Raw genomic sequence first — 23,827 nt, 5'->3', positions numbered from 1 at the left:
CTGAGAGCAATTAATTGAAAAATCCAAAAAGCACCGATAATGCCTTCTATTCACCTCAAAAGAGCAATGATATTCCATCTTTTGCAGTCATGAAATGAGTACATGGAAGGATGTAAATATTTATTGGAAGGAAGAGTGGGACAGAGAGAGGATCTGCTTTGTCTCCTGGTGGGTGGTAACACTTCTATGGATCATTGTTTGCACTAAGCGTTTAATAATCCCATCTGTTGAAAATGTATATTGGGAGGTACTTTGAAATTGCTATAAGCTACCTAGAAATTGGCAGCGATGTAATCCTGGAGAGATTCCATACTCTGCAGTAGACCAAGAAATCCAGTATAAATCAATATGTAATTATAAAATCCTGTCTTTGGCCACAGCTCCTTAGACATACTTCTTTAGGCATGGTATCGACTTTTACCACTAGGATCAGGGACTGTTGGGTCCTTTGCTAATCTCAGGTTCACATCTTCAGGGATACTGTTTGACCCCAAAAACCCACTCCTCATTTGACCCAATGGCAATGGCAGAACTTTCTGCTGTCCCCCAGTTGCTGTGGCATCATCTGCCCCGATAACTCCATGCTCTTCTTGTGTCCTGAGTCCTTCTCAGTAGGATACATCTCATTGCAAACATGAATCACTGAAGGGGGTGCCTGACCGGCTCAGGTGAAAGGGCTAGTGACTCTTGAGAATTTGAGCCCCACATCAGGCGGCCAGAGTACACCCAGTATTTTATAAATATTTTTTAAAAAATGAACCACTGAGTCTGATAAAGACTTGGCACTTTTTTTCCTGCCCATTACCTCTTTTTCATAATCCTGTCCTTGCATTTCATTCTGAGGCAAACCATGCAGTTTGTTCTTATAGTGTGTCTGTTTTTCTTCCTATGCTTCTTCCTTTAAAAACTCAGAGTCGGAGGACACCAACTCTTCATTTCGGCTCAGGTCATCATCTCACAGTTCATGAGGTCCATGAGATCGAGCCCCACGTCAGGCTCTCTGCTGACAGTGCAGAGCCTGCTTGGGATTCTCTCTCTCCCTCTCTCTCTGCCCCTCCCCCACTCGGGCTTGCTCTCTCTCAAAATAAATAAATAAACTTAAAAAAAAAAACACCTCAACTCGCGGGTTTCTCTTTTCTCCCATCAGTCTGTTCCTCTCCCCACACTCTCACTTTCTGCCCATTTGCCACCAGCCCTGCACATGCATTGTACACAGTGGGGTGGCATTCTGAGAGCTGTTGCTGCTCAGAAGGTGAAGACGGGATATTTTGCGGGAGCTGTTAAAGACATTTAGTGAATCATTACCCTCTCGTGATCTCTTTGAGTGAAATTCTTTATGAAATTCTCTCTGTGTGAAATTAAAGAAGGAGTTTAGGAGAGTACCTAATCAAAAGGAGCAGTTTTCAACAAAAGAAATCGGGGTTTCGTTTTCCCAGGGATGCGGAGTGTCTCTGTGGGTCTAGAGATCCCTTCTCTTCGCCTCCCAGCTGCTGCGCCTCTTGGCCCCACAGCACTCCTGCTTGCATGCGTTTGTCAAATTAGTCATCACATAAATGGCGTCTGGGCTGGTTTGTGTTCCTCTAAAATTCCCAACTTGAAGCTGCACCTCCATTGTGACCGTGTTTGGAGATGGGGTCTTTAAGTTGAAATGAGGCCATTAGGTTGGGGCTAATCCAGTCTGGCTGGTGTCCTCCTAAGAAGAGGAAGCTTGAACACACTGAGGCACAGGCCAGGGCACAGGTATGCTCAGGAGGGTGGCCGTCTGCAAGCTGAGGGTGGAGGCCTCAGAGGAGACCAACCCTCTGGCTCATCTTCATCCTGGGTGTCCAGACTCCAGAACTGTGAGGACATTTCACTGATTTTGGCCCCCGACTCTGGTGTTTTATGATGGCCTCCCTAGCAGACTAGTAACACCCATGGTCACAGCTGTACCTCCTCTGTGTTTGGAGATGGCCACAGGCTCAAACAGGAGAATCCAAGATCCGGGATCTAGAAAACGGGGAAATAAACTCATTTGAGAGACCATCTGGAACACACGTGATGTGGAACACGTTCGAAACGTTCTTCTCGATCAAAGCCCGGTTTTGGGTTTCTGGTCTCCCTGGAAGTCGGGGCGGGGGGGGAAATTTCACCACAGGCTCAGAAGTGCGAGCAAAGGCCCTGTCGCGTCCAGAGAGAGCCGCCTGTGTGCCGATGCTCTGCGTGTCTGATGTGGGGGGTTACCTTGCTCAGATCTAGGGAAGTGAGGATAAAACCGAGCTCTGCCTTAGTTAACAACAACCAGATGGAGGTGAGTCAGACACGCTGTTCAATAGCACGGGAGCCCTGTCCCTGTTCAGCTGGATTTTGGCTTTAGCTTTATGGAGTCAGCTTCAAAGAAGCCTTCAGAAGTACTTTGTACAGTAACTGAGTCCCTCCATGTTGGCCTCCACCTCAGTTCTGAAATTTTGACCTTTATAAAGCCCCAGTGACTTCTGGCTTGATTCAGTACATTAAAGAAGAAAAAAAAAAATGCGGTTTACGTATCCTGTTGTGTGGGCATCTTTAAAATAAGTTCTTAAAAACTATCATTTCTGTTCTTTTTATTTCTGTTGGGTGGGAACAGTGTTTTAACAATGTATAATTCATGGATTGCATCGTCCACTTGGAGTTCTCACTGAATCATCAATAATAGAATATATGACATAATTTTCAAAGATCAATTGCACCTGAACTTTTTTTTTTAATGTTTATTTTTTGAGAGAGAAAAACACAGTGAGAGTGGGGGAGGGGCAGAGAGAGAGAGAGAGGGAGACCCAGAAACTGAAACAGGCTCCAGGCTCTGAGCTGTCAGCACAGAGCCCGACGCGAGGCTTGAACCCACGGACCATGAGATCATGACCTGAGCTGAAGTCAGACGCTTAATGGACTGAGCCACCCAGGCGCCCCGCACCTGAACTTTTCATGTTGGTGTGAAATAGGGATCTGCTGCAGTGTTACTTTTTTCCATGTCGGCCACCAGTTTTCTCCTTTTCCCCTTGATGTATAACGTTGCTTCTGTCATACATTATGCTTTCAAGTGTGCATGGGTCTTCTGAGCTTTGCACTCATTGGTCTACATGCCTGTTCTCGGTCATGCTAACTGGTGATTATTGCTTGTAAAATGTCTCGATATCTGGTAAAGAGAACTTGCCTGGCTTGCCCTCACTCACCACATTTTTCCCCAAAGTTACGTTTTCTTCTTTTGCATTTTAAAATGTTTGTCAAGCTTAGGAACAAACCTTTTCGATTGGGTTCTGTTTCATTTATCAATTGATTGAGGGAAAATTGATATCTAGTCAATACAGCATCTTTCTCTCCATGAGCATGGAATACCACATTATTAGTTTTAGGCTGTCTTTATAAAACAGTGAATTAAAGGGGCGCCTCGGTGGCTCAGTCGGTTAGGCGTCCGACTTCAGCTCAGGTCACGATCTCACGGTCCGGGAGTTCGAGCCCCGCGTCGGGCTCTGGGCTGATGGCTCAGAGCCTGGAGCCTGCTTCTGATTCTGTGTCTCCCTCTCTCTCTGCCCCTCCCCTGTTCATGCTCTGTCTCTCTCTGTCTCAAAAATACATAAACATTAAAAACAACAACAACAACAAAAACAATTAAAAAAAAAAAAACGGTAGTATATACTGTGTTCAAAACTCAGATATTTATGGAAGGATTTCCATTGCAGGGACTGTGCTGGGCTTTGATGCATTTTTACAATGTGCAAGGTAAGGGTGCCGGCATCTCACTCTTGATCTCAGCCCACGTCATGATCTCACAGTTTGTGAGTTCAAGCCCGGAGTCGGGCTCTGCCCTGATAGCGTTGAGCCTGCTTGGGATTCTCTCTCTCTCTCTCTCTCTCTCTCTCTCTCTCTCTCTCTCTCTCTCTCTGTCTCTCTTTGCTCCTGCCCCTTGCTTTCTCTCAAAATAAATAAGTAAACTTTAAAAAAATTAAATAAATAAATAAAATGAGCAAGGTAGTCCTCTATTTTAAAAAGGTCACAATCTGATAGGAAAGAGAATGGTCGGCATATACACAGTTTATTTAATATAAATTAGACTGTTGGGCTGGCTCATTCGGTTGAGCATGTGACCCTTGACATCAGGGTCATGAGTTCAAGCCCCGTGTTGGGTGTGGAGCCTACTTAAAAATAAAAAATTCAGTTCCTCGGTCCTAGTAAGCACATTTCAAGTGTTCATTGGTTACGTGTGGCTAGCGTCTACTGTGTTGGATAGTGCAGCTTTAGACGATCATTTATTACATAATTAATTTTGATATCTAAATGAGGAAAATATCTATAGTGCAGCCATTTTTTTTAATAGCTTGATTTTATTATTATATTTTTTAAAGGATTTTAAGTAATATGTACATACAACATATGTATGGGGCTCAACCTCGCAACCCTGAAATGAGGAGTCACACGCTCCTCTGACAGAGCCAGCCAGGCGCCCCTTAAGATTGATTTTGAGACAGAGAGAAAGAGTGCCAGCTGTCACGCACGCCCGTGGGGGAGGAGCACAGAGAGAGGGAGAGAGAGTCCCAAGCAGTCTCCGTGCCCGGTGCAGAGCCAGACTCTGGGCCCCGTCTCACGACCATGAGGTCACGACCGCAGCCGAAAGCAAGAGTCGGATGTTTAATTGACTGAACCACCCAGACCACAAGATTTTTACGTAATCCCTACACCCAGTGTACTTGAACTCACGACCTTGAGATCAAGGGTCACGTGCTCCAGCGACTGAGCCAGCCAGGTGCCCCTGAAATGCAGTCATTTAAGTAGGTGTCTCTAGGCTGAGGTTTTATGAGTAATGCAGATTCTAACTGATGATTTGTATTCTAATTGATGATATTTAAAACATCCTGATTTTAGATTGAAGAAAATGTAATTCCATTTGTAAAAAGATCAGATGGAAGTAATCAAGAATGGGAAAAAGCCTCATCTCAGTAGAGTGTTGTCTAGAGAATAGTTTTGCAGTTAGGAGTGTTGGGAGGCTACAGTGAAATTTATGGATTTTCTGCCTCTTTGGGTGGAGCAGAAATTCAAAATTGAGCTTTATAAGCTATTTGGTCTCTTCCCAGATCTTTTATTTGTTTATTTTCCGGCTTATTGCCTCCAAGAGTCCCTTTTAGCTGTTGAAAGGAATATTTAACTCCAAACCCTGCTAATATTTTGAAAAACCTATTGCATTCCTGGTAACTTAAAAAAAATTTTTTTTAATGTTTATTTATTTATTTTGAGAGAGAGAGAGAGACAGAGCAGGGGAAAGGGCAGAGAGAGAAGGAGAGATAGAGAATTCCAAGCAGGCTCTGTGATGCCAGCTCAGAGCCCGATTCGGGGCTTGAAACTCATTAACCGTGAGATCGTGACCTGAGCCGAAATCAAGAGTCCAATGCTGAACCAACTGAGCCACCTAGGTGCCCCGTTCCTGGTAACTTCTGATAATTCCTGCATATATGTGTGTTAAGTGCATGCTCATGTATGTGAGTGGTGTGCCTGCCTTCTGGGTACTCTGTATACACCATGAGATTATATTTGATACTTGTTCCTGATATGACAGTTTCCTCCTTTCATGACAGATATTCCTTCTAATGGAAGGAAAAATCAATGCAATGTCAGAAATACTAACTGGGAGTGTATCAGCCACAGCTGATCTGGGATGTGAGGCAATGAGAAATAATAGAACAGTATCTCTTGGAAGTGTCAGCCAGGATGGTGAGTCCTTCTGAATACTTGCAAGAATGTAACCTTCACTTCCAAAGTGATAGGAGAATGGATTTCTCATTTTGTGAAACTTGAAATGCAAAGCTGAAAATCTGGAAATGCTTGGAAATGATAAAAAAAAAAAAAAAAAGACAAGGAGCCTTCAGATGGGGGATAAAGTCATAATGATATAATTTTGAATTTAAAAAGCCCTGTTTGGTTTCTTCAGGAAGAGAACAGGCAACAAAAGGCTTAGAATATTGAGATCATCTTCATGGGGTTATTAGGAATGCTGGATGTTCATCAAACTGTTTGGGCGAAGCAGGGAAAGGTGGAGCAGGGGGTGGGGTCAGGTGAAAGTCATGTCAGGTAAATGTTATGTGAGTGGAGTTTCCAGATGCATTAAAGTTCTTTCCCATTCATATTCTCCGTAGTGCCAACTTTGGCCTTTGATTAAGAGAGAGAGACTGTTATTGTTTTTGTTTGTTTTTTGTTTTTAAAGATTATTTATTTTGAGAGAGACCAAGTGTGGGAGGGACAGAGAGAGAGAGAGAGAGAGAGGGTGAGAGAATCCCAAGCAGGCTCTCCACTTTCAGCACAGAGCCCGATGTGGGACTCGAACTCACGAACCAAGAGATCATGACCTGAGCCAAAGTCAGATGCTTGACAGACTAAGCCACCCAGGGGCCCCAAGACAGTTATTGTTTAATGGGTGCAATTATTCCCATTCTACAGGGGAGGAAAATGAGGCCTGTAAAGGTTAAATAAGTCATCCAAGGATACATACCTAGTAAATGAGTATTGGAGTCAGGTAAGCCTGGAATTTGGAGTCCACTTTTGCCATCTATTAGCTTAGGGACCCTTGGTCAAATCACTTCATCTATTCAGAGATTCTGATTGCTGCTCAGTCAAATGGGAAAATTATAGCACCTCCTATCACAGAGGCCAGGTTGGGGAAGGGGTTTGGCAGTAACTCAGAGTTGGCATATTTAAAGTTCCTGGCACAGACCTAAATAATAGCTATTATCACTTGCTGACTCTGTACAGAATACTAGAGATGTTGTAGGGAGACACAAAAATATGGATAAAGATATTTTTCTTATTCTGCAGTAGTAGAACATTTTGAGTTTCTCTCCGTCGTTTGCCCCGAATGTTTGGAGGGGTGAGGTAGGGTGGGGCAGGAAGCGTCAACATTTGTGATACTTCATCTTCGGCATTTCGTTAGGCTCTGTCAGATCAGCTTTGCCTCCATATGAAAGAAAAATCCTACTTTGTAAAATGAGTTAAGATAATGGGAAAAGGGCTGTGGCTAGCATTTTCATGCAGAGCACTTGATTTTCGACAACAGGCTGCTGATGTTAATTGGGAAATGAACTGTCCTACAGTGTATTTATCCATTCTGCTGTTGATGACAATACAGTTGTTTCCAGATGGGGACTGTTACTCCTAGGAACATCCTTGTTCTGGTCCACTTGTGTATTCTGGGGTACTAAGAGTGGAGTGGCTGGGCCATAGGGCACACGTAGCTTCAACTTTATGAAGTAATGCCAAATCATGCTTCCGGGGGGGATGCACCTGTTTATGCTCCGCCTGTAATGTGTGAGAGTTCCTGCTTACTCCACATCATTGCCAGCACCAAGTATCGTAATACTTTTTGTCAATCTCAGGTTGTTTTTGTGTGTGTGGGGGGGGGGGCGGGTATAACATCACTGCATAAACATTTCCCCATACGGTTACAAATTCTATGTATAAAATTTTTTTTTTCAACGTTTTTTATTTATTTTTGGGACAGAGAGAGACAGAGCATGAACAGGGGAGGGGCAGAGAGAGAGGGAGACACAGAATCGGAAACAGGCTCCAGGCTCCGAGCCATCAGCCCAGAGCCCGACGCAGGGCTCGAACTCACGGACCGCGAGATCGTGACCTGGCTGAAGTCGGACGCTTAACCGACTGCGCCACCCAGGCGCCCCAACAAATTCTAAGTATAATTCGCAATATATGTACAGTATTTATGTCTCATAATTTGTGTAATCAGCCCCTTAATTTTCTCAAACGGTTGTTTCATAAACAGTCCTTTAGATTTTTTTTTCAAACTTTTCAGCATGATAAAACACTGTGACGGACAATCTTTGCCTATAAAACGTTTCCTGTGTTGTAGTATTTCTTTAGGGTCAATTTCTACAGTAGAATTGTACGGTCACAGTTGACAAGTAAAAAGAAACCGTGGGCACAGTCGCCTTGGGGGTGAGAGGAATTGAAGACGGATGTACAGGGAGGAAGTTTGCCTTTCTAGGTCCTGAGAGTTGGCCCAGCCAGGTGGTGGCCACAGCGGCTGCAGAAGTGGGAGGGCAGGGAACAGAGTCAGGGCCCAGAGCTTAGCCAGAGGCTTCTACTTTCTTTCTAGTTCTATTTTCCAAATTTGTGACAATGAGGAAAGGAATTGGAATGTCACCTTCTCCAGGATAACAGCATAAATCCTGGAAGTCTCACTGGTAAGGAAGAAAAGAGAACACAGGAAGACAGATTTTAGGTTTTGTTCTGTTTGTTTGCAGACATTCGTTGAGCTCCTACTTGGAAGTGCTGTACCTTACTACCTCCTTTAATTCTCAGCAGTGACCCGAGGTGCGTTCCGTTATTGTCCTGAGCTTACAAATGAGAGCACCAAAGCTTTGTAGCTGGTAGGTGGCGGCACCAAGATTTGAATTCAGGCAGTCGGTTTCCAGCACACCATACTGCCTCCCTGTAAGAGTGCAGGATCATTTATACTTAGGTGTTTATGTGAGAGAAGCAGCAGATACTTGTCAGAATTCAAAGAAGGGAGAAGTGAGTGTGGACTGGGTGCACAAGGAAGGCTTCAGCGAGCAGCTTCCTCTTTTGATAGAACTGGGACTCGGGCTGTTTTTTCAGACATCACATCAGATTTCTCTGGCAGTTTCACCTCCCACCATCCTTATCTTGCAAAGTGAACTGATAAAACACAGAGTGAATTCACGGACAGTGTGTTCCTGAGGTGTAGCTAGCTCTTCCTTCAGATTCAGGATGTGCTTGATGAAAAAATTCTCCTGGGCCGGCCATGCGTAGAGTGGAGTCAGCTAGAGATTTCCAGAGAACCGCTTCCTCTGAGGTCCAGTGAAGTAGGAGCTCTGAGCGTCACGGCTCCAGCAAATGACTTAAGTGAATGGAACGCTCTGTGCCTCGTGCCAAAGAAGGTGTTTTCTGACCTTGTTGTGGACTTGTGGGAAAATGCAGTAGCAAGCAGCCCAGCGTCCTGTGCAGTCATCAGGTGGTCAAACCCTTTCGTAGTGAACGGTAGGATCAAGAGGAGAGAAATAACAAAGCCCAGTAAGTTCTAATCCATGTGTACGTGATAGAAAAAAAAGGCTCAGCAGCGCCTGGGTGGCTCAGTCAGTTTAGGGTCTGACTCTTGATTTCAGCTCAGGTCATGATCTCAAGGTACGTGAGATCCAGCCACGTGTCAGGCTCTGTGCTGAGTGTGGAGCCTGCTTGGGATTCTCTCTCCCTCTCTTTCTGTCCCTCCCCCTGCTCATGCTCTCTCTCTCTCTCTCTCTCTCTCTCTTTCAAAATAAATAAGTAAATATAAAAGGAAAACAAAGGCTCAAACCAATATGGGAAGCCCACAAGAGAACAAAGCCCGCAAATTTGTGGAATTCTCTGCTCTACTTCCAATGTAAATTTTTAGTAAACAACTCAGTATGTAATGAACCTGAACCAAATCTGTGAACTGTAATACATTCTTCTGACCAAATCAGGACTTAATTGTCAGTTGTTTGTTCAACAAAAACCTTATAGACTCACTGCATAATGGCACCACCTGTCATCTCTCCTTTCCCTTCAGTTTCAACAGCTGGCCCCTCCTCCGATGTCACAAGGGGCCAGACCTGGAAGAACTCTGTTCTGTAGACAATTTCTCCAGAGAAAAAAATCCCTATACCGCCCACTCCTATCTGCTGTAGTGTTCCCCCTTCCAAAACCCAAAGTTTTTCCCGTGAAAGTTATCACAGTTGCGCCTAAGTTGAAAATAGATTTTTAATTAGAATTTTAATTTTGAGATTATTGTAGATTCACATGCAGCTATAAGGAGTAATACAGAAAGAGATCGTGTACCCCTTACCTAGTTTCCCCAAAGGCAACATCTTGCAGAACCTGTATAGTAATTCAAATATATTAACAGTGATACAATCTGTGATCTTATTCAGATTTCCCCAGTTTCTCTTGTATTCATTTGTGCATTTAGTTCTCTGTAGTTATTTTGCACGAGTGGGCCCTGTCCACCACCACAATTTAGATACAGCACGTTCCATCGCCTCGTGTCACTCTTTGATAGCCATGTCCATCCCCTCCTGCGGTGGCCTCCCCGCCCCACCTCGTTCCCTGTTCTCGGCAAACACCAGTTTCTTCAACATTTCTGTAGTTTTGTCATTTCAAGATTGCTACATAAATGGAATTGGGGATTGGCTTTTTCACTCAGTATAATTGCCCTGATACTCACCCAAGTCATTGTCTAGCGGTAGCTTGTTCCTTTTTACTATTGAGCCATAGTCTGTAAGATGGATGCCCCACAGTCTATTCATGTATTGAAGCACATGTGAGCTGGTTCCAGTTTTGGGCTTCTGTGAAGAAAACTAACATGAATATTCGTGCGCTGGCTTTTGTGTGAGCATACATTTTCTTTTCAATCTGGGATAAATGCCTAAGGGTGCAGTTTCTGGGTCATCTGGTATTTGCATGTTTACTTTTATTTTTATTTTATTTTATCTTTTAATGTTTATTATTTTTGAGAGAGAAAGAGAGAGAAACAGAGTGCAAGCGGGGGAGGGGCAGAGAGCAAGGGAGACACAGAATCCAAAGCAGGCCCTAGGTTCTGAGCTGTCAGCACAGAGCCCGATGCGGGGCTCGAATTCATGGACCATGAGATCATGACCTGAGCCGAAGTTGGATGCTTAACGGACTGAGCCACCCAAGCGCCCTTATTTTATTTTATTTTATTGTATTGTATTGTATTGTATTGTATTGTATTAAAAAAAATTTTAATGTTTTTATTTATTTTTGAAGGAGAGAGAGAGAGACAGAGCATAAGTGGGGGAGGACCAGAGAGAGAGGGAGACACAGAATTTGAAGCAGGCTCTAGGCTGTAAGCTGTCAGCACAGAGCCCGATGCGGGGCTCGAACTCACGAACTGAACTCGAACTCATGACCTGAGCCGAAGTCGGATGCTCAACTGACTGAGCCACCCAAGTCCCCCTATTTTATTTTATTTTATTTTATTTTTTATTTTTATTTTTTTATTTAAAAAAAATTTTTTTTTAACGTTTATTTATTTTTGAGACAGAGAGAGACAGAGCTTGAATGGGGGAGGGTCAGAGAGAGAGAGAGAGGGAGACACAGAATCTGAAACAGGCTCCGGGCTCCGAGCTGTCAGCACAGAGCCCGATGCGGGGCTTGAACCCACGGACTGCGAGATCATGACCTGAGCCGAAGTCGGACGCCCAACCAACTGAGCCACCCAGGCGCCCCTTATTTTATTTTTTAAAGTAGACTCCATGCCCAGCGTAGAGCCCAATGTGAGGCTTGGACTCTCAACCGAAAGATCAAGACCTGAGCTGAAATCAAGAGTTGGAAGCTTAACCAACTGAACCACCAGGTGCCCCTTTATGTTTAGTTTAGTTTAGTTTAGTAATCCCCACACCCAACATGGGGCTTAAACTCACAACCCCGAGACCAAGAGTCGCATGCTTTTCTGACTAAGCCAGCCCGGCACCCCTGCATGTTTAGTTTTATAGGAATCATCATATGAATCATCTCATTTCTCTGTGTCCTTGCCAGCATTTAGTGCTATCACTATATTTTAACCATTCTGATAGGTGTGTAGTGATATCTTGTGGTTTTCATTTGCATTTCCCTAATGGCTAATGATGCTGAACAACTTTTATGTGTTTATTTGCCATCTGTATTTTTTCTTTGAGGAGATGTCTCTTCATGTCTTTTGTCCATTTTTAGTTGGATTGTTTGTATTTTTTTACTATCGAGTCTTGAGAGTTCTTTATGTATTCTAGATACTAATCCAACTAGTCTGTTGGATATGTGGTTTTGCAAATATTTTCTCCCCATCTGTATCTTGTCTTTTTCATCCTCTCAACAAGAAACACAAAGCAAAAGTGTTTCATTTTGATATGGTAAAATGCATTTTTTTGGACTTCTTAATGCAGCCTCAAGTCTATGGGGAAGACAGCGTTAGAGACCAATTTCCGGATTTCCTGTAAAATCTTCTTTAAAATTCATTGCTCCTGAGAAATGACTAGCGTGAAATTATTGCATTGGCAAAAAAAGGGAACATTAGAAGACAACTTTGCCAGCCTGTAGAGCTCGAGTTGAGTCTTTGTGCTTCCCTATTTTTTATCAAAGTTTTAGAAGTTTTGGGCTTCTCTGCCAGATGGTTGCTAACGCTAAATAAATGCAGTGATTGTTTTCTTATAGTCATATAGAACCTATGTTAAAAATTAAATATAAACATTAACAGTGGTCATTTCCATGAGGGTCTGGCTGGCTTAGTCGGTGGAGCGTGCGACTCTTGATCTTGGGGTTGTGAGTTTGAGCCCCACACTGGGTGTAGAGATTACTTAAAAATAAAATCTTAAAAAAAAAAAGAGAAGAATGGTCATTTCCAGTTGGAAATGCATCAGCCTAGAAGCTTTGATCCTCATTTATATTGAGGTTGTTTATATATGTTTATATCATACACATATATATATGATTGATTATGCATTCACCTTAAGCTACTTGTATAAATTTTTAAATACCATTTATTCTTTTCTTTCCTCTCCTTAAATCCTCAAAAAATAAAGAAGCTTATTGCACTTTTTGTCTTATGAATGTTTCTCCCAGAGGGAACACGTTCTTGTACTATTAAATCAAAATGCAATATGAAAGGAAATACATTTTCCTTTACTTTGTAAGAGGCTTACATTTTTATCCCTTTTTAAAGTCGGACTTTTCTTTATGTCTATTTCCTTCTCCCTGCTGTAACGTAAGCCTGTAACACCTAAGGAGGTGAGGTTCATGAGGAACCACTTCCTTTTTTGCCCCACCGCTGAACCTGAGACATAGCTATCTTTACATCCATAACAACGTTCTTTCTTTGTTGTTGTTTGTTTGCTTGTTTTTTTTTGTTTTGTTTTGTTTTCTTTTTAATGTGTCTCTCCCTGTCTGGATGGATTCAAGACTGGACCGTGTCTCATTTATTTTTTATTTCCAGCACCAAGAATGGACAGAGACTGTCACACCAACAGCACTCAATAAATCGTTGGAGAATTCACAAACTTCCGTAACTAGTCAGCATCTGAAAATTGGTAATATTTATTATTCGACAAATTTTATTCCTGTATATTATTCATTCCAACCCCTTGAGGGCAGGAGTTACCTTTTGCTTATGTCTTATTGTTTTTTAAGCCCCAGTGCTTGGAAAATAAGTAGGCATTTAGTAAATGTTGAGTTCATCCATCATTCAACAATACATTCAACATATATTGAATACGTGATGCTGTGTTAGGGACCATCAGGAATGTACACATTTACCTAAGAGGCCTAGTCCTTCAGGTAACCCATAATCTAGTGGAATCACATATTAATTATCACATAAAATACATTTTTTAAAAAGTTTATTTTGAGAGAGAGAGCATGTGCATAGGTGGGGGAAGGGCAGAGAGAAAGGGAGGGAGAGAGAGAATCCTAATCATGCTCTGTGCTGTCAGTGTGGAGCCTGATGCAGGGCTTGAACTCACAAACCTTGAGATCACGACCAGAGCCGTAATCAATAGTTGGGACACTTAACCAACTGAGCCGTCCAGGAGGCCTCACATAAAAATATTTAAATAACATGGTAAGATACTGGAACTTTTGTGTTAAAAAGAGAAATACAGGCATGGTTAGATAATCGTCCACTGGGGGTCATCTGGCATGGATTGACCAAGGAAGGCTGTTTAGCTAGTAGCCTGAGAAAACTCTGTGCCCCGCCCCCCGGAGTTCTCTGCTTACTCTCCTGTATTCATGCTGTCCATAGCTGTTGCCGCCTCTTGAAATGCTACCCTTCTACTTGTCTTCTTTCTACCCCTAGTCAGCATTTAATGCCATGTTAGTCAGGATTCTTAAACCTGGCTTACCCCCCAAAAAGCAATACATTTCTTCATATGGGGGGCTAGCCATGTCTGGTGTGATGGCTCGACTGCATAATGAATGGAAGCCTGCAATTTCTCCCCTCGCTGTATGTGCACACCATTCCTCTCTAGAGGCAGATGCTGTTTCTCCTCCCCTTGAGTCTGGACTGGACTGGACTTTTGACTCCTTTTTACTAACACAGTGTGACAGAAGTGATACCCTGCCAGTTCCGGGCCGGGCCTTAGGGGGTTTGGCAGCTTTTGTTTTTGTTCTTTTGGAAGCCAGCAATTATGTAAAGAAGTCCAGCTACCCTGATGGAGAGAGGGGAGCCTTGGGAAAGAGGAGACTATAAAATACAAAATTATTTTATTAAAAAAGAATACAGAGGAGGCACCTGGATGGCTCAGTCAGTTAAGCCTCGACTCTTGATTTCGGCTCAGGTCATGATCTCATAGTTTGTGAGATCGAGCCCCATGTTGGGCTCTGTGCCGACAGCTTGAAGCCTGCTTGAGATTCGCTCTCTCCCTCTCTCTCTGCCCCTCCCCTATTCTCTCTCTCTCTCTCTCTCTCTCTCTCTCTCTCTCTCTCAAAATAAAAATGGATAAACATTTAAAACAAATACAGAGACCTGGCCAGCCTGAGGCATTCCAGCCACCCCCTGGACTGAGTGAAGCCATCCTGGACTCTCCAGCCCCAGCCAGTGTCACCGGGAACAGAGAAAAGCCACCCCCCCTTGGGGGCCTGCTCAAATCGCAGAATCACGGGCAATTGAACGCTAGTTGTTATAAGCTAATACACTTTAGGATGATTTGTCATGTGGAAATAGATAATGGGAAAAGCTGGATGTAGTCCCTTAATAATTTAGTAATGAATCTTTCTCCTTTCATGGCTCGGCTTTTTTCAGGGGGGCTGTCTTTGTATGGTGGCAAGGATGCCCACCACTGCAGCAGGCTTATATCCCGCCAGCTTAGCAGTGCTTCCTGCGGGGGCACAGCTCTTTCCCAGTGGCTGCAGCAGGCATCGCGGGTGACTCCTGTGGGCTCAGACTGGGGCACGTGCCTGCTCCTGCATTAGTCACAGTAGCTCCTACTGGCCTCTCCCTGGAGCCAGGTGAGGGGTGTGGGCTGCCTTACCTAAACCACTTGTGGAGGATGGGTGTGGCGTAGGGCCCAAAAAGAAAATCCAGGCGCCGTTTGGAGAATAAAGGGCCGCCCGCTAGGCAGGCAAACGTAACAGATTCGTACTACAGAAGTCAAGGGGAATCCTACCTCTTTCACAAAGCCTTTTCTTGTCATCCTAAACTTTAAACTATTGCAGCACAAATGACCCGATCCTTTTCTTTGGATCTAAATCTTTGGATCCATTTTGGATCACAGTAAATTCTTTTTTTTTTTTTTTTTTAAATGTTTATTCATTTTGGGGAGAGACAGAGAAAGAGAGCACAAGCGGCAGAGGGGCAGAGAGAGAGGGAGACACAGAATCCAAAGCAGGCTCCGGGCTATGAGCTGTCAGCACAGAGCCCGATGCGGGCTCAAACTCACAAACCACGAGATCATGACGTGAGCCGAAGTCAGATGCTTGACCGACTGAGCCACCCAGGCGCCCCTGGAAGTAAATTCTTATCTCACACCCCAGAGTTTGCACCTTTGTATTCCTTCTTGATATGGATGTATTTGTGACATTAAAAGTGTGATTTGGGGCCCCTGGGTGGCTCAGTCCGTTAAGTGTCCAACTCTTGATATCCGCTCAGCTCATGATCTCGCAGTCCTGGGATCGAGCCCCGTGTCTAGCCTCGAGTCAGGTGCTCACTCACTCTCTTCTGTCCCTCCCCTGCTCATGCGCTCATGTACTCTCTGTCTCTCTCTTGAAATAAATAAACTAAAAAATCTTTTTGCTTTTTGGTAGAGAGAAGGTCTTGGGGAGGTGTCAGAGGCACAGACAATTCTTATCTTGACAGGAGAAATTTGAAATTTGTGTTCTCTCTCTCTCTCTCTCTCTCTCTCTCTTTCCCTCCCTCTCTCAGAGACTGACAAAATCTTAGGCATTGGTCTATTTGGACCCCACTTCCCAGTAGGAGAGCCAAATGGTGATCAGCGAGAGGCTGCTTGTTTTCTTTCTTTTGGAGGGCACTTGCTTTTGTGCTATTTAATTGGTGTCTTAAAAAAACATTATTTTGTATGAATGTCCCATAGAGCAGCTTTTGGTTAACTAGTTTATGACATAAATGATCTAGAAAAGAACATCCTCTGCAAATTGAAATTTCAGTGAGCCTAATGAAGTTTTAATTCATCATTCTCATCGAGGGCCAGCATTTTCCAGGATGGAGTTCTAAGGAACACCAAGGCAGTAATAGATATGGGAAGCTTATGCCTGTTGGCACAACTACCAAAGCCCAGCCTTGGTTTGTCAGGGACCTCACTTAGGTGTGGCCTCTCTAAAGTTGTGCACACCATACTACACATACAAATGCACCTGAGTAGTACACCTGGTGTAGCCTTAAGTAGCTGGAAAAAAAATTGGGCGTCAGGCAAATGAGGGGGAAAAACCCAGAGATGGACTTTCACAGATTTTCAGAATGGATCTTTGTGAGATCAGATTGACATAATGACTTACTAATAATAGACCACCTTTCTTGCTTTTATAACAAGGCTTAATACTTTTTTAAACGAGTTTATTTATTTTGGGGACACCTGGGTGGCTCAGTCGGTAAGCATCTGACTTTGGCTCAAGTCATGATCTCACGGTCTGTGGGTTCGAGCCCCATGTCGGGCTCTGTGCCGACAGCTCGGAACCTGGAGCCTGCTTCGGATTCTGTGTCTCCCTCCCTCTCTGCCCCTCCCCTGCCTGCACTCTCTCTCTCAAGAATAAATAAACTTAAAAAAATTTATTTATTTTTGAGAGAGAGAGAGTGTGCATGCACAAGTGGGGGAGGGGCAGAGAGAGAGGGAGACACAGAATCTAAAGCAGGCTCTGTCTGCCCTGACAACCGACTTGGTGCTTGAACTCACAAACAGTGAGATCATGACCTGAGCCAAAGTCAGATGCTTAACCAACTGAGACACCCAGGCGCCCCCATCAAGTTTTAATACTTATAAACGTGCTATCACATTTGTTTATTTGAGCAGATACCCCAACTGGTAACTTACTCTCAGGATTAAGGATGCCATTATTACATCTGTCCCTGAGTCTTTGCTGTCTTTAAAAATTTTAATTACTTGGAAACATTGTGTGTGTGAATGAATACACATCCAGTGTACCAGTAGTCATTTGTTAAATAGAACCTTATTTATATTATAATCTTATACCTCTCTCCTGTCTGAATCCTTTGTCCCCCCTGACCAGAGATATTGTCCTGAAATTTGCATGTTTCAAGCTCTTGCTTTTCTCCATAGTTTTAGTTATAAGTCTTTGTTCTCATAAAAATGGCATTATTCTTCATCTTTTTTAACTTTACATGAATCTTCATGTACATTCATGTGGCTTGTTTATTTTGTTTCTTAGTATTGATTGTGAACTTCATCCATACTGATTCCTTTAGCTTGAGTTCTGTTTGTGGTTTATCTTTATTTTTATTATTATTTTTTTCATAAGCAGAAGTTAAAAATGTTTAAGGTTTATGCTTTTTATGACTTGAGATCATAGTGATATTATCCCATTTTCCTCTGGCAGCTTTAGAAGCTGTGGTTTTTCAACTTTAGGTCTTGAATCTATCTGGTATTGATTTTTGTGTATGCTGTGAGGTAGGGATCTTCCCTGCCCCCCCACCAAGTGAAAAGGCAGAGCATGACCATCCACTACTTTGCTTAAAATTTTCTAAATCTTTCCTTGTACCTCAGAATTAAAGTCAAAGTTCTTAAAATGGCCTAAATCTTTTGTCCTATGTGATCAGGCCTCTGAAATGTCTCTGACTTCATCCACTGTGTTTACGGTGAATACTGGCCTCTTGCTTTTTTAAACACTCCCAAAATGTTCCTGCTCCAGGGCCTTTGTACTTGCTGTTCCTTCTGTCTGAAATTTTCATTTATCTACATCGCTGGCTTCCTTACTTCTCGGGTCTCTGCTCATATGTCGCTTTATCAGAGTGGCCTTCTCTACTCACCCTAGCTAAATTCACATACACACACTTGATATCTCTCTTCTCTGCATTCTGCTTTGGAAGAACTTGCCTGAAAAACTTTCCGGACCTGTGTAGTTGTGTCTTGAATTGGGGGCTGGGGAAGGGGGTGTGGTGGGCAGTGTTTTAAAGTGTTGATTTCATTTTTTGAATGGTTTTAGGACTATATAGGGTTTTCTGTTTCTTCTTAAGATTTAATAAGTTTGCCCTCTTTATTTAAAAAAATATTTTGAAAAATTTTTTAATGTTTTTAAATTTATTTTTGAGAGAGCACAAGTAGGGGAGGGGCAGACAGAGAGGAGGACAGAGGATCCAAAGCAGGCTCTGCACAGACAGCAGTGAGCCTGATGTGGGGCTTGAATTCACAGTGAGATCATGACCTGAGCCAAAGTTGGATGCTCAACTGACTGAGCCACCTAGGTGCCCCTAAAAATATTTTTTTATTTTACTTTTTGAATAGTTAATATGTGCACACAATGAAAGTGTTCAAGTTCCAAAAGCATGTACAGTGACAAATAAATCTTTTCCTCATCCCCTTCTTCTAGCTGTCTAGGTAGGCGTATTGTGGCTTCCATTTTATGCCGAATTTATTAAAAAGATTGTTTCTTTAAGATTTCATTTTTAAGTAATCTCTACACCCAGTGTAGGGATTGAATTTACAACTCCAAGATCAAGAGTCACATGTTCCACTGACTGAACCAGCCAGGTGCCCGTATCCCAAATTTAAAAAATAACACATGAGTGAGGTCAGTTTGGTCCAACCATCTATCTGCAACTGTTCTGTTCTCCTTTGCTCTTCAAGTCTGTGTGTGGAGATTCTGTTCCTGTCAGAGTCTTCCCTGATCTCAGCAGAACCCCTATTTTTTAAATGAACACAGATGCCTGTCTTTACAGTCCGATGGCTTTTCTTTGGCTCTGTGGGCACATCTGCTCTGTTCATTACTTTTACCTGCATCTGGGAGTCCCTAGGGAATTTCTCCTTGGTCAGTGGCTTCTCTGACTTTATTGGAATGGCTCTTCCTGACTTAGGACTGTGCCTCCCCTCCCCAAGAGTCAGGCTTGAACTCAGGAGGGCTGCTGCTCATGGGAGTAATTCATCCATTCACAGGTATAAATGGAAGCACCTAGTATGTGGCCCCTCTCCTGCCATCAGTTTCTTGTCGGTTTCCCTCGTTTCTTGTTTATCCTCTCAGAAAAATATGCCTTGCATATATAAGCCTATACATATATTCTGTTTTTACATAGATGGTGGGATACTGTGTATGTTATTCTGCACATAACTTTCTTTCACTTAACCATGTATATTAGAGATATTTCTGTGGCTATGCATAAAGGGCTGCTTCATTCTCTTACAGTTACCTAATACCCTACGGGATGTATATATCATAATTTACTTACTCTGTCTCCTTCTGAAGGACATTTAGGTTGTTCTCCTTTTGCAGTGGACTTCTAACCAGTGTCCCTTACACATCTCTAATCAGTCAGTGTTTCCCATGGCTAGAAGATAGATGTCCTTAAACCTCCATCCTGATACTGTTGTTTTCCTGTTCAGAAACCTCCAGCAGCTGTCTAGCACCCACAGAAAAAACTGAACTTCTCCTTGAGGGTAAAGCCCAGCACCACATGGTCTCCACCTACTTTTCTGCTAGTGTCCTGTGCCTAAAGACACCCCCTAAACTGGTGACTTGAGGTTTTCCCAATGGACCTTTGTTTTTATGCTCAGTATTTTTCTTGTGCCTGCAAGACCTTCCCCCTAAACCCTTTGAAGGGGAGGAGCATTTGCTTCCTTCCTTCTAGGCTTGTCACCTGTCCCCCCAAACCCCTCTTTGGAGCAGCTGCAATCTCAGTATTTTCACTCAGTCTCCCACTAGCACACCCTTCCTAACCAAACCATAACTGGATGTTGGCTTAGGTAAAATATTTAATTGTTCACTAGTCAGGGCTTTCTCTTGTAGACTCCAAATTTCTTGTGGGCAGGGACTATTCCCTGGAAATAGGGAATACTAATATGAAAAGATGTATCTTGACTTCCAAGTAACTTCCACATAAAATAGTGAGCCAGATACACAAAATTAAAATACACAACACCATAGACCTTTGTTTAAATGGGAGTGTGCTCAGTAGGATAAGAAAAACATGGGCTTAAAAAAAAAAATCTCTGGTCCCTGCCCCAGGGTGTGGCACATGGTAGATGCCCAGTAAGTGCATGTTGAGTAATAGAATAACATAAAAGAAAGCATTTAAGGCAAGCCTCAACGTCTTGCCAAAAATCCACCTTTTATCATAAACATACAAATAAGCCCACAGATAGGGTAGATGTCAATCAAATTTTGAAGGAAACGAGGCCAGGGTGGGAGAGGGTGGATTCAAGTTTCAGCAAGGGAGGGAGGCGGAGAAGTTGCACCCGGGCAGGGTCTTGGGCCCTGCGGGTGGGCAGGGGGAGGCGGGGAGAGGGGAAGGGGGAGGAGACTCTGGCGTCCCTGCCCCGCCTCCCCCACCCCCTTTCCCACCCCCACCCCCAGCGGCGGCGGCGGCGGCAGCGGCGCAGGGCTGCCGCGCGGGTGTCGGCAACAGCTGCAGCAGCCCGCGCCGCCCCCTCGGCCGCGGCTCCCCGGGCGAGCCGGAGCACGGTCGGCGGCTCGTGGCGCGGCGGCCGGGGGAGACGGGAAAGTTGCCGGCGCGAGCGCCGACATGCCGGGCAGCGACACGGCGCTCACCGTGGACCGGACCTACTCCGACCCGGGCCGGCACCACCGCTGCAAGAGCCGGGTGAGAGGCGCGGGCAGGGCGGCGGTGGGGGCGCCGCGCCGAGGGGCGAGGCCGGGTGGGCTTCGGCTCCGGTGTTAGCCAACTCTCGCTCCCCGCCTCTCTCCCCTCCCCTGCTGCCACGGGTCCGCGCCGAAGGGCCTGGGAAGGGTGAGGGGCGTCGGAGCCCGGGTCGGGGGCAGAGGAGAGCCGGGCCCGCCGTACCCCGCCCTCCGCCGCTGCTCGGTCCCCGCTCGCCTGCCGGACCCGGGCGCCCGGTCTCCCCGACGGCCCCGCGCTCCGCCGCCCTCCGCCAGGGAGCGCCCGCCGCGCGGCGCCCGGACGCGAGGGAATCCCGCCAGCCGCGGCCCCGCCGGGACGGCTCGCTCGCCCTCCTGACCGCCCGTGCTGCCCGCGCCTCCCCGGCACTCGGGGTTGCGGGCGCGGGGCAGAGGCGGCGGGCCGGCTTCCCGGTCTCGCGCGGCGGCCGCCCCGACTCCGCCCGTGTGAAAAGTCAGCCTTCGCGCCGCCGTCCCGGAGTTCCCAGCCGTGCGGAGCGGGCGCCCTCTCCATTGTTTGCAGTGTAATTTGCTGTTGCTGATTTTGGCTGTGGGCGAAAATAGCTCTCAGAGCAAGCAGCAGAGACGAGCCCTGTAGTGCTTCGAGATGAAGACGGAGGCCGCAGCCTGAGCGCCGGTCCCTCCCGGGAGCGGACGCCCCCGTCGGCTCGGGAAGGTGGGGGGGGACCTTGGCTCTCCTGGGCAGTTCGGCCCTCGGCGTGTCGTCCTCCCCTTGAGAAACCGCAGGTCCTCCACCCTGGCACTTGTTCTGGCGGAGGAACCTGGAGTTGTGCTTTGCTAACTACTCGTTCGAGATCGCAGCATTTGAGTGTCAGCCTCCCTGTATGAAGTCCACAGGTAGAGTTTTGCTCAAATTCTGGCCTGTCATCTCCCGAGGTCGAGAGGCCACTGGATGGGAAAAGCGGCAGTAGTGACAAATGCAGTTCGGCCTGTGTTGCAGGATTTGGGTGTTTAATCACCATTCGGAGAACTAATCAGTTATCCTATAGGTGAAGTAACTAGTTCCTGTTTTCCTTTTTTCCTTTAGTATCTTGTTAATCGAGTTAACAGAATGGTTTAAATTTTTACAGATTGAACTTATTTGGTGGAGTAATACTTAACGTCCTGCAGCCACTTCACGCTCCTCCACTCCCCCAAGAGAATTCTTATGTTCTGCACTTTAGTTTTTTATTGAGGTGTAGCTGACATTGTTTTGTTTTGTTTTTTAACATACAATGTTGTATTTAGTTTCAGGTATACAGAATAGTGAGTGATTCGACAGTTACACTACAAAATGTTCACCATGATATGTTTTGCATTTTCTTTAAAAGTTTTGTAGCAGTTTGTTATGAAAATGACCATGAACTCCATTTGGAAAAAAACAATGGTGAAAGATCATTGGTTACCTACAGTTAGAAATTTTTGGAAGGATGTCTGCTGGTTAACACAGAGTTAACCAGGAAGAAAGGTGAAGATCTTTTTCTAATGCATTTGTAATTGGAGGAGTCTATTAATGTTTCAGTTGACAGAAGAAATTTCAGGCTTGAAAAAAAGTGTGGAAGCTTGGTTTCTCTTGTCACAACTGTGATAATCTTTGTGTAAACAACAAGATTAGTAATCTTTGAGGGATGGGTGGCTCATTGTGAGCTCATTTAAGCGATTTGGCAAAACTGAACCTTTGCAAAACCGCTCTTCGTATTCTGTGAAATGGTGCTGATAGAGTTCCCACCTGAGCTACCTAGATGGAAAGTGGCAAAGCAAACGTGTAACTTAACTGCAGGCTTAGTTTGCCTCCGCTGTTTCTGCCCGTGTTCCATTTCCACACACCCCTTTTCTGTTAAAGTACCACAACCTTATGCGAAAGGGGTTTCTTCTTTTCTTGAAAGTTCTACAGGTGATGTTATAGTTACTACATTGTTTTGTTAGCATGGGACCCCTGATTTTTTGTTTTTATTTTTTAAAGTTTATTTATTTATTCAGAGGGTTGCGGGGGAGGGGCAGAGACTGAGGGAGAGAGAGAATCCCAAGCAGGCTCTGCCATGCCCCGACACGGGGCTCGATGTCACCAACGGCCAGATCATGACCTGAGCTGAAATCAAGAGCCAGTGTTCAACCAGCTGAGCCACCCAGATGCCCCGACACCTGCTTTTTAAAATAGATTGTGTATTAAACGTGAGTTAGACATTATATGTACTGATTATGCTAAATTAGCTCATTGGGCAAATGAAGTCTAGTGAGGACTAGAGGAACTCAGACCAAGGAGGACTAGAACTCTAGTAGACAGTGACAACACATTCTGTTGCAATGATGCTGCGATCCCTGTGTAAACTTTTTGACTGTCTACTTTTAGGGTTTTGTTGTTGAGATGGCCAGGAATAGAACTGGAGGAAATTTTGTAAACGCCTCTAACTTTTCTCAGGTGAGGCTGATGTAATTTTGAGTCTGTCCTTAAGGCTGCAGTAAGCCTGCTGTGATGTGATTTATCCCATCAGATGATTCTAGCTCCTGTTTTGTGGAACTCCTTTAGAGTTAACAATAAAGACGTATTTTCTTTACACTCAGAAAACATGCGAGGCAGAAGGAGAACATCTGGCAGTATTAGGGTTTAATTTCTTGATGTCACCTTCCCCTTGGCAATAAACTATCTAGTACAGGATTTTATGAGAACCTTTTTGTGGACTCTTGGTAAATTAGCTCACCTAAAAATACTATGAGGAGAACTGGAGGTGCATGTGAGGAGTTGATTAGCCTTTCAGAGACAGGCAATTTCCTCCCAGGAAGGCTCTAAGACTCTAAGAGATCAAGTTCTTGGTTACCGAATGGTCATTTTTTAAGTTCAAAACTAACACCGTGTTGAGATAACAGGAAACATACACATCTCTCTGGGTGAGCTTGGTTAAGCCTTTGAGACTAGAATAATAATGAGGCAGTGTACTATTTTAACATTGCAGAAATCTATTTTTACAGCCAGGTGGATTAACCTAGATATCTTACCCCCCTCCCCCCCGCCCGCAGTGAAAATGTAATA

General features: G+C 44.5%; 1 protein-coding gene across 4 annotated transcripts in view; it reads left to right on the top strand.

Moving 5' to 3' along the window:
- TMCC3 (transmembrane and coiled-coil domain family 3) overlaps positions 1-23,827 on the top strand; it is a 288,129-nt gene that overhangs the window by 190,176 nt on the left and 74,126 nt on the right. The window contains exon 1 of one of the 4 annotated variants that reach the window (XM_042947374.1): positions 20,545-20,764. The exons of 2 other annotated variants lie outside the window; for them this stretch is intronic. In XM_042947374.1, the coding sequence (XP_042803308.1) occupies positions 20,687-20,764 (78 nt within the window). In that variant the 5' untranslated portion in view covers positions 20,545-20,686. Of the gene's footprint in view, positions 1-20,544; positions 20,765-21,282; positions 21,658-23,827 lie in introns of those variants that run through there. One more of the 4 variants, XM_042947376.1, reaches the window with a different exon arrangement.

Source organism: Panthera leo, chromosome B4 (genome assembly GCF_018350215.1).
Source record: "Panthera leo isolate Ple1 chromosome B4, P.leo_Ple1_pat1.1, whole genome shotgun sequence".
Lineage (NCBI taxonomy): Eukaryota > Metazoa > Chordata > Mammalia > Carnivora > Felidae > Panthera > Panthera leo.
The sequence above is the reverse complement of the archived record's forward strand: the minus strand, read 5'-3'. Positions and strand labels throughout refer to the sequence as shown.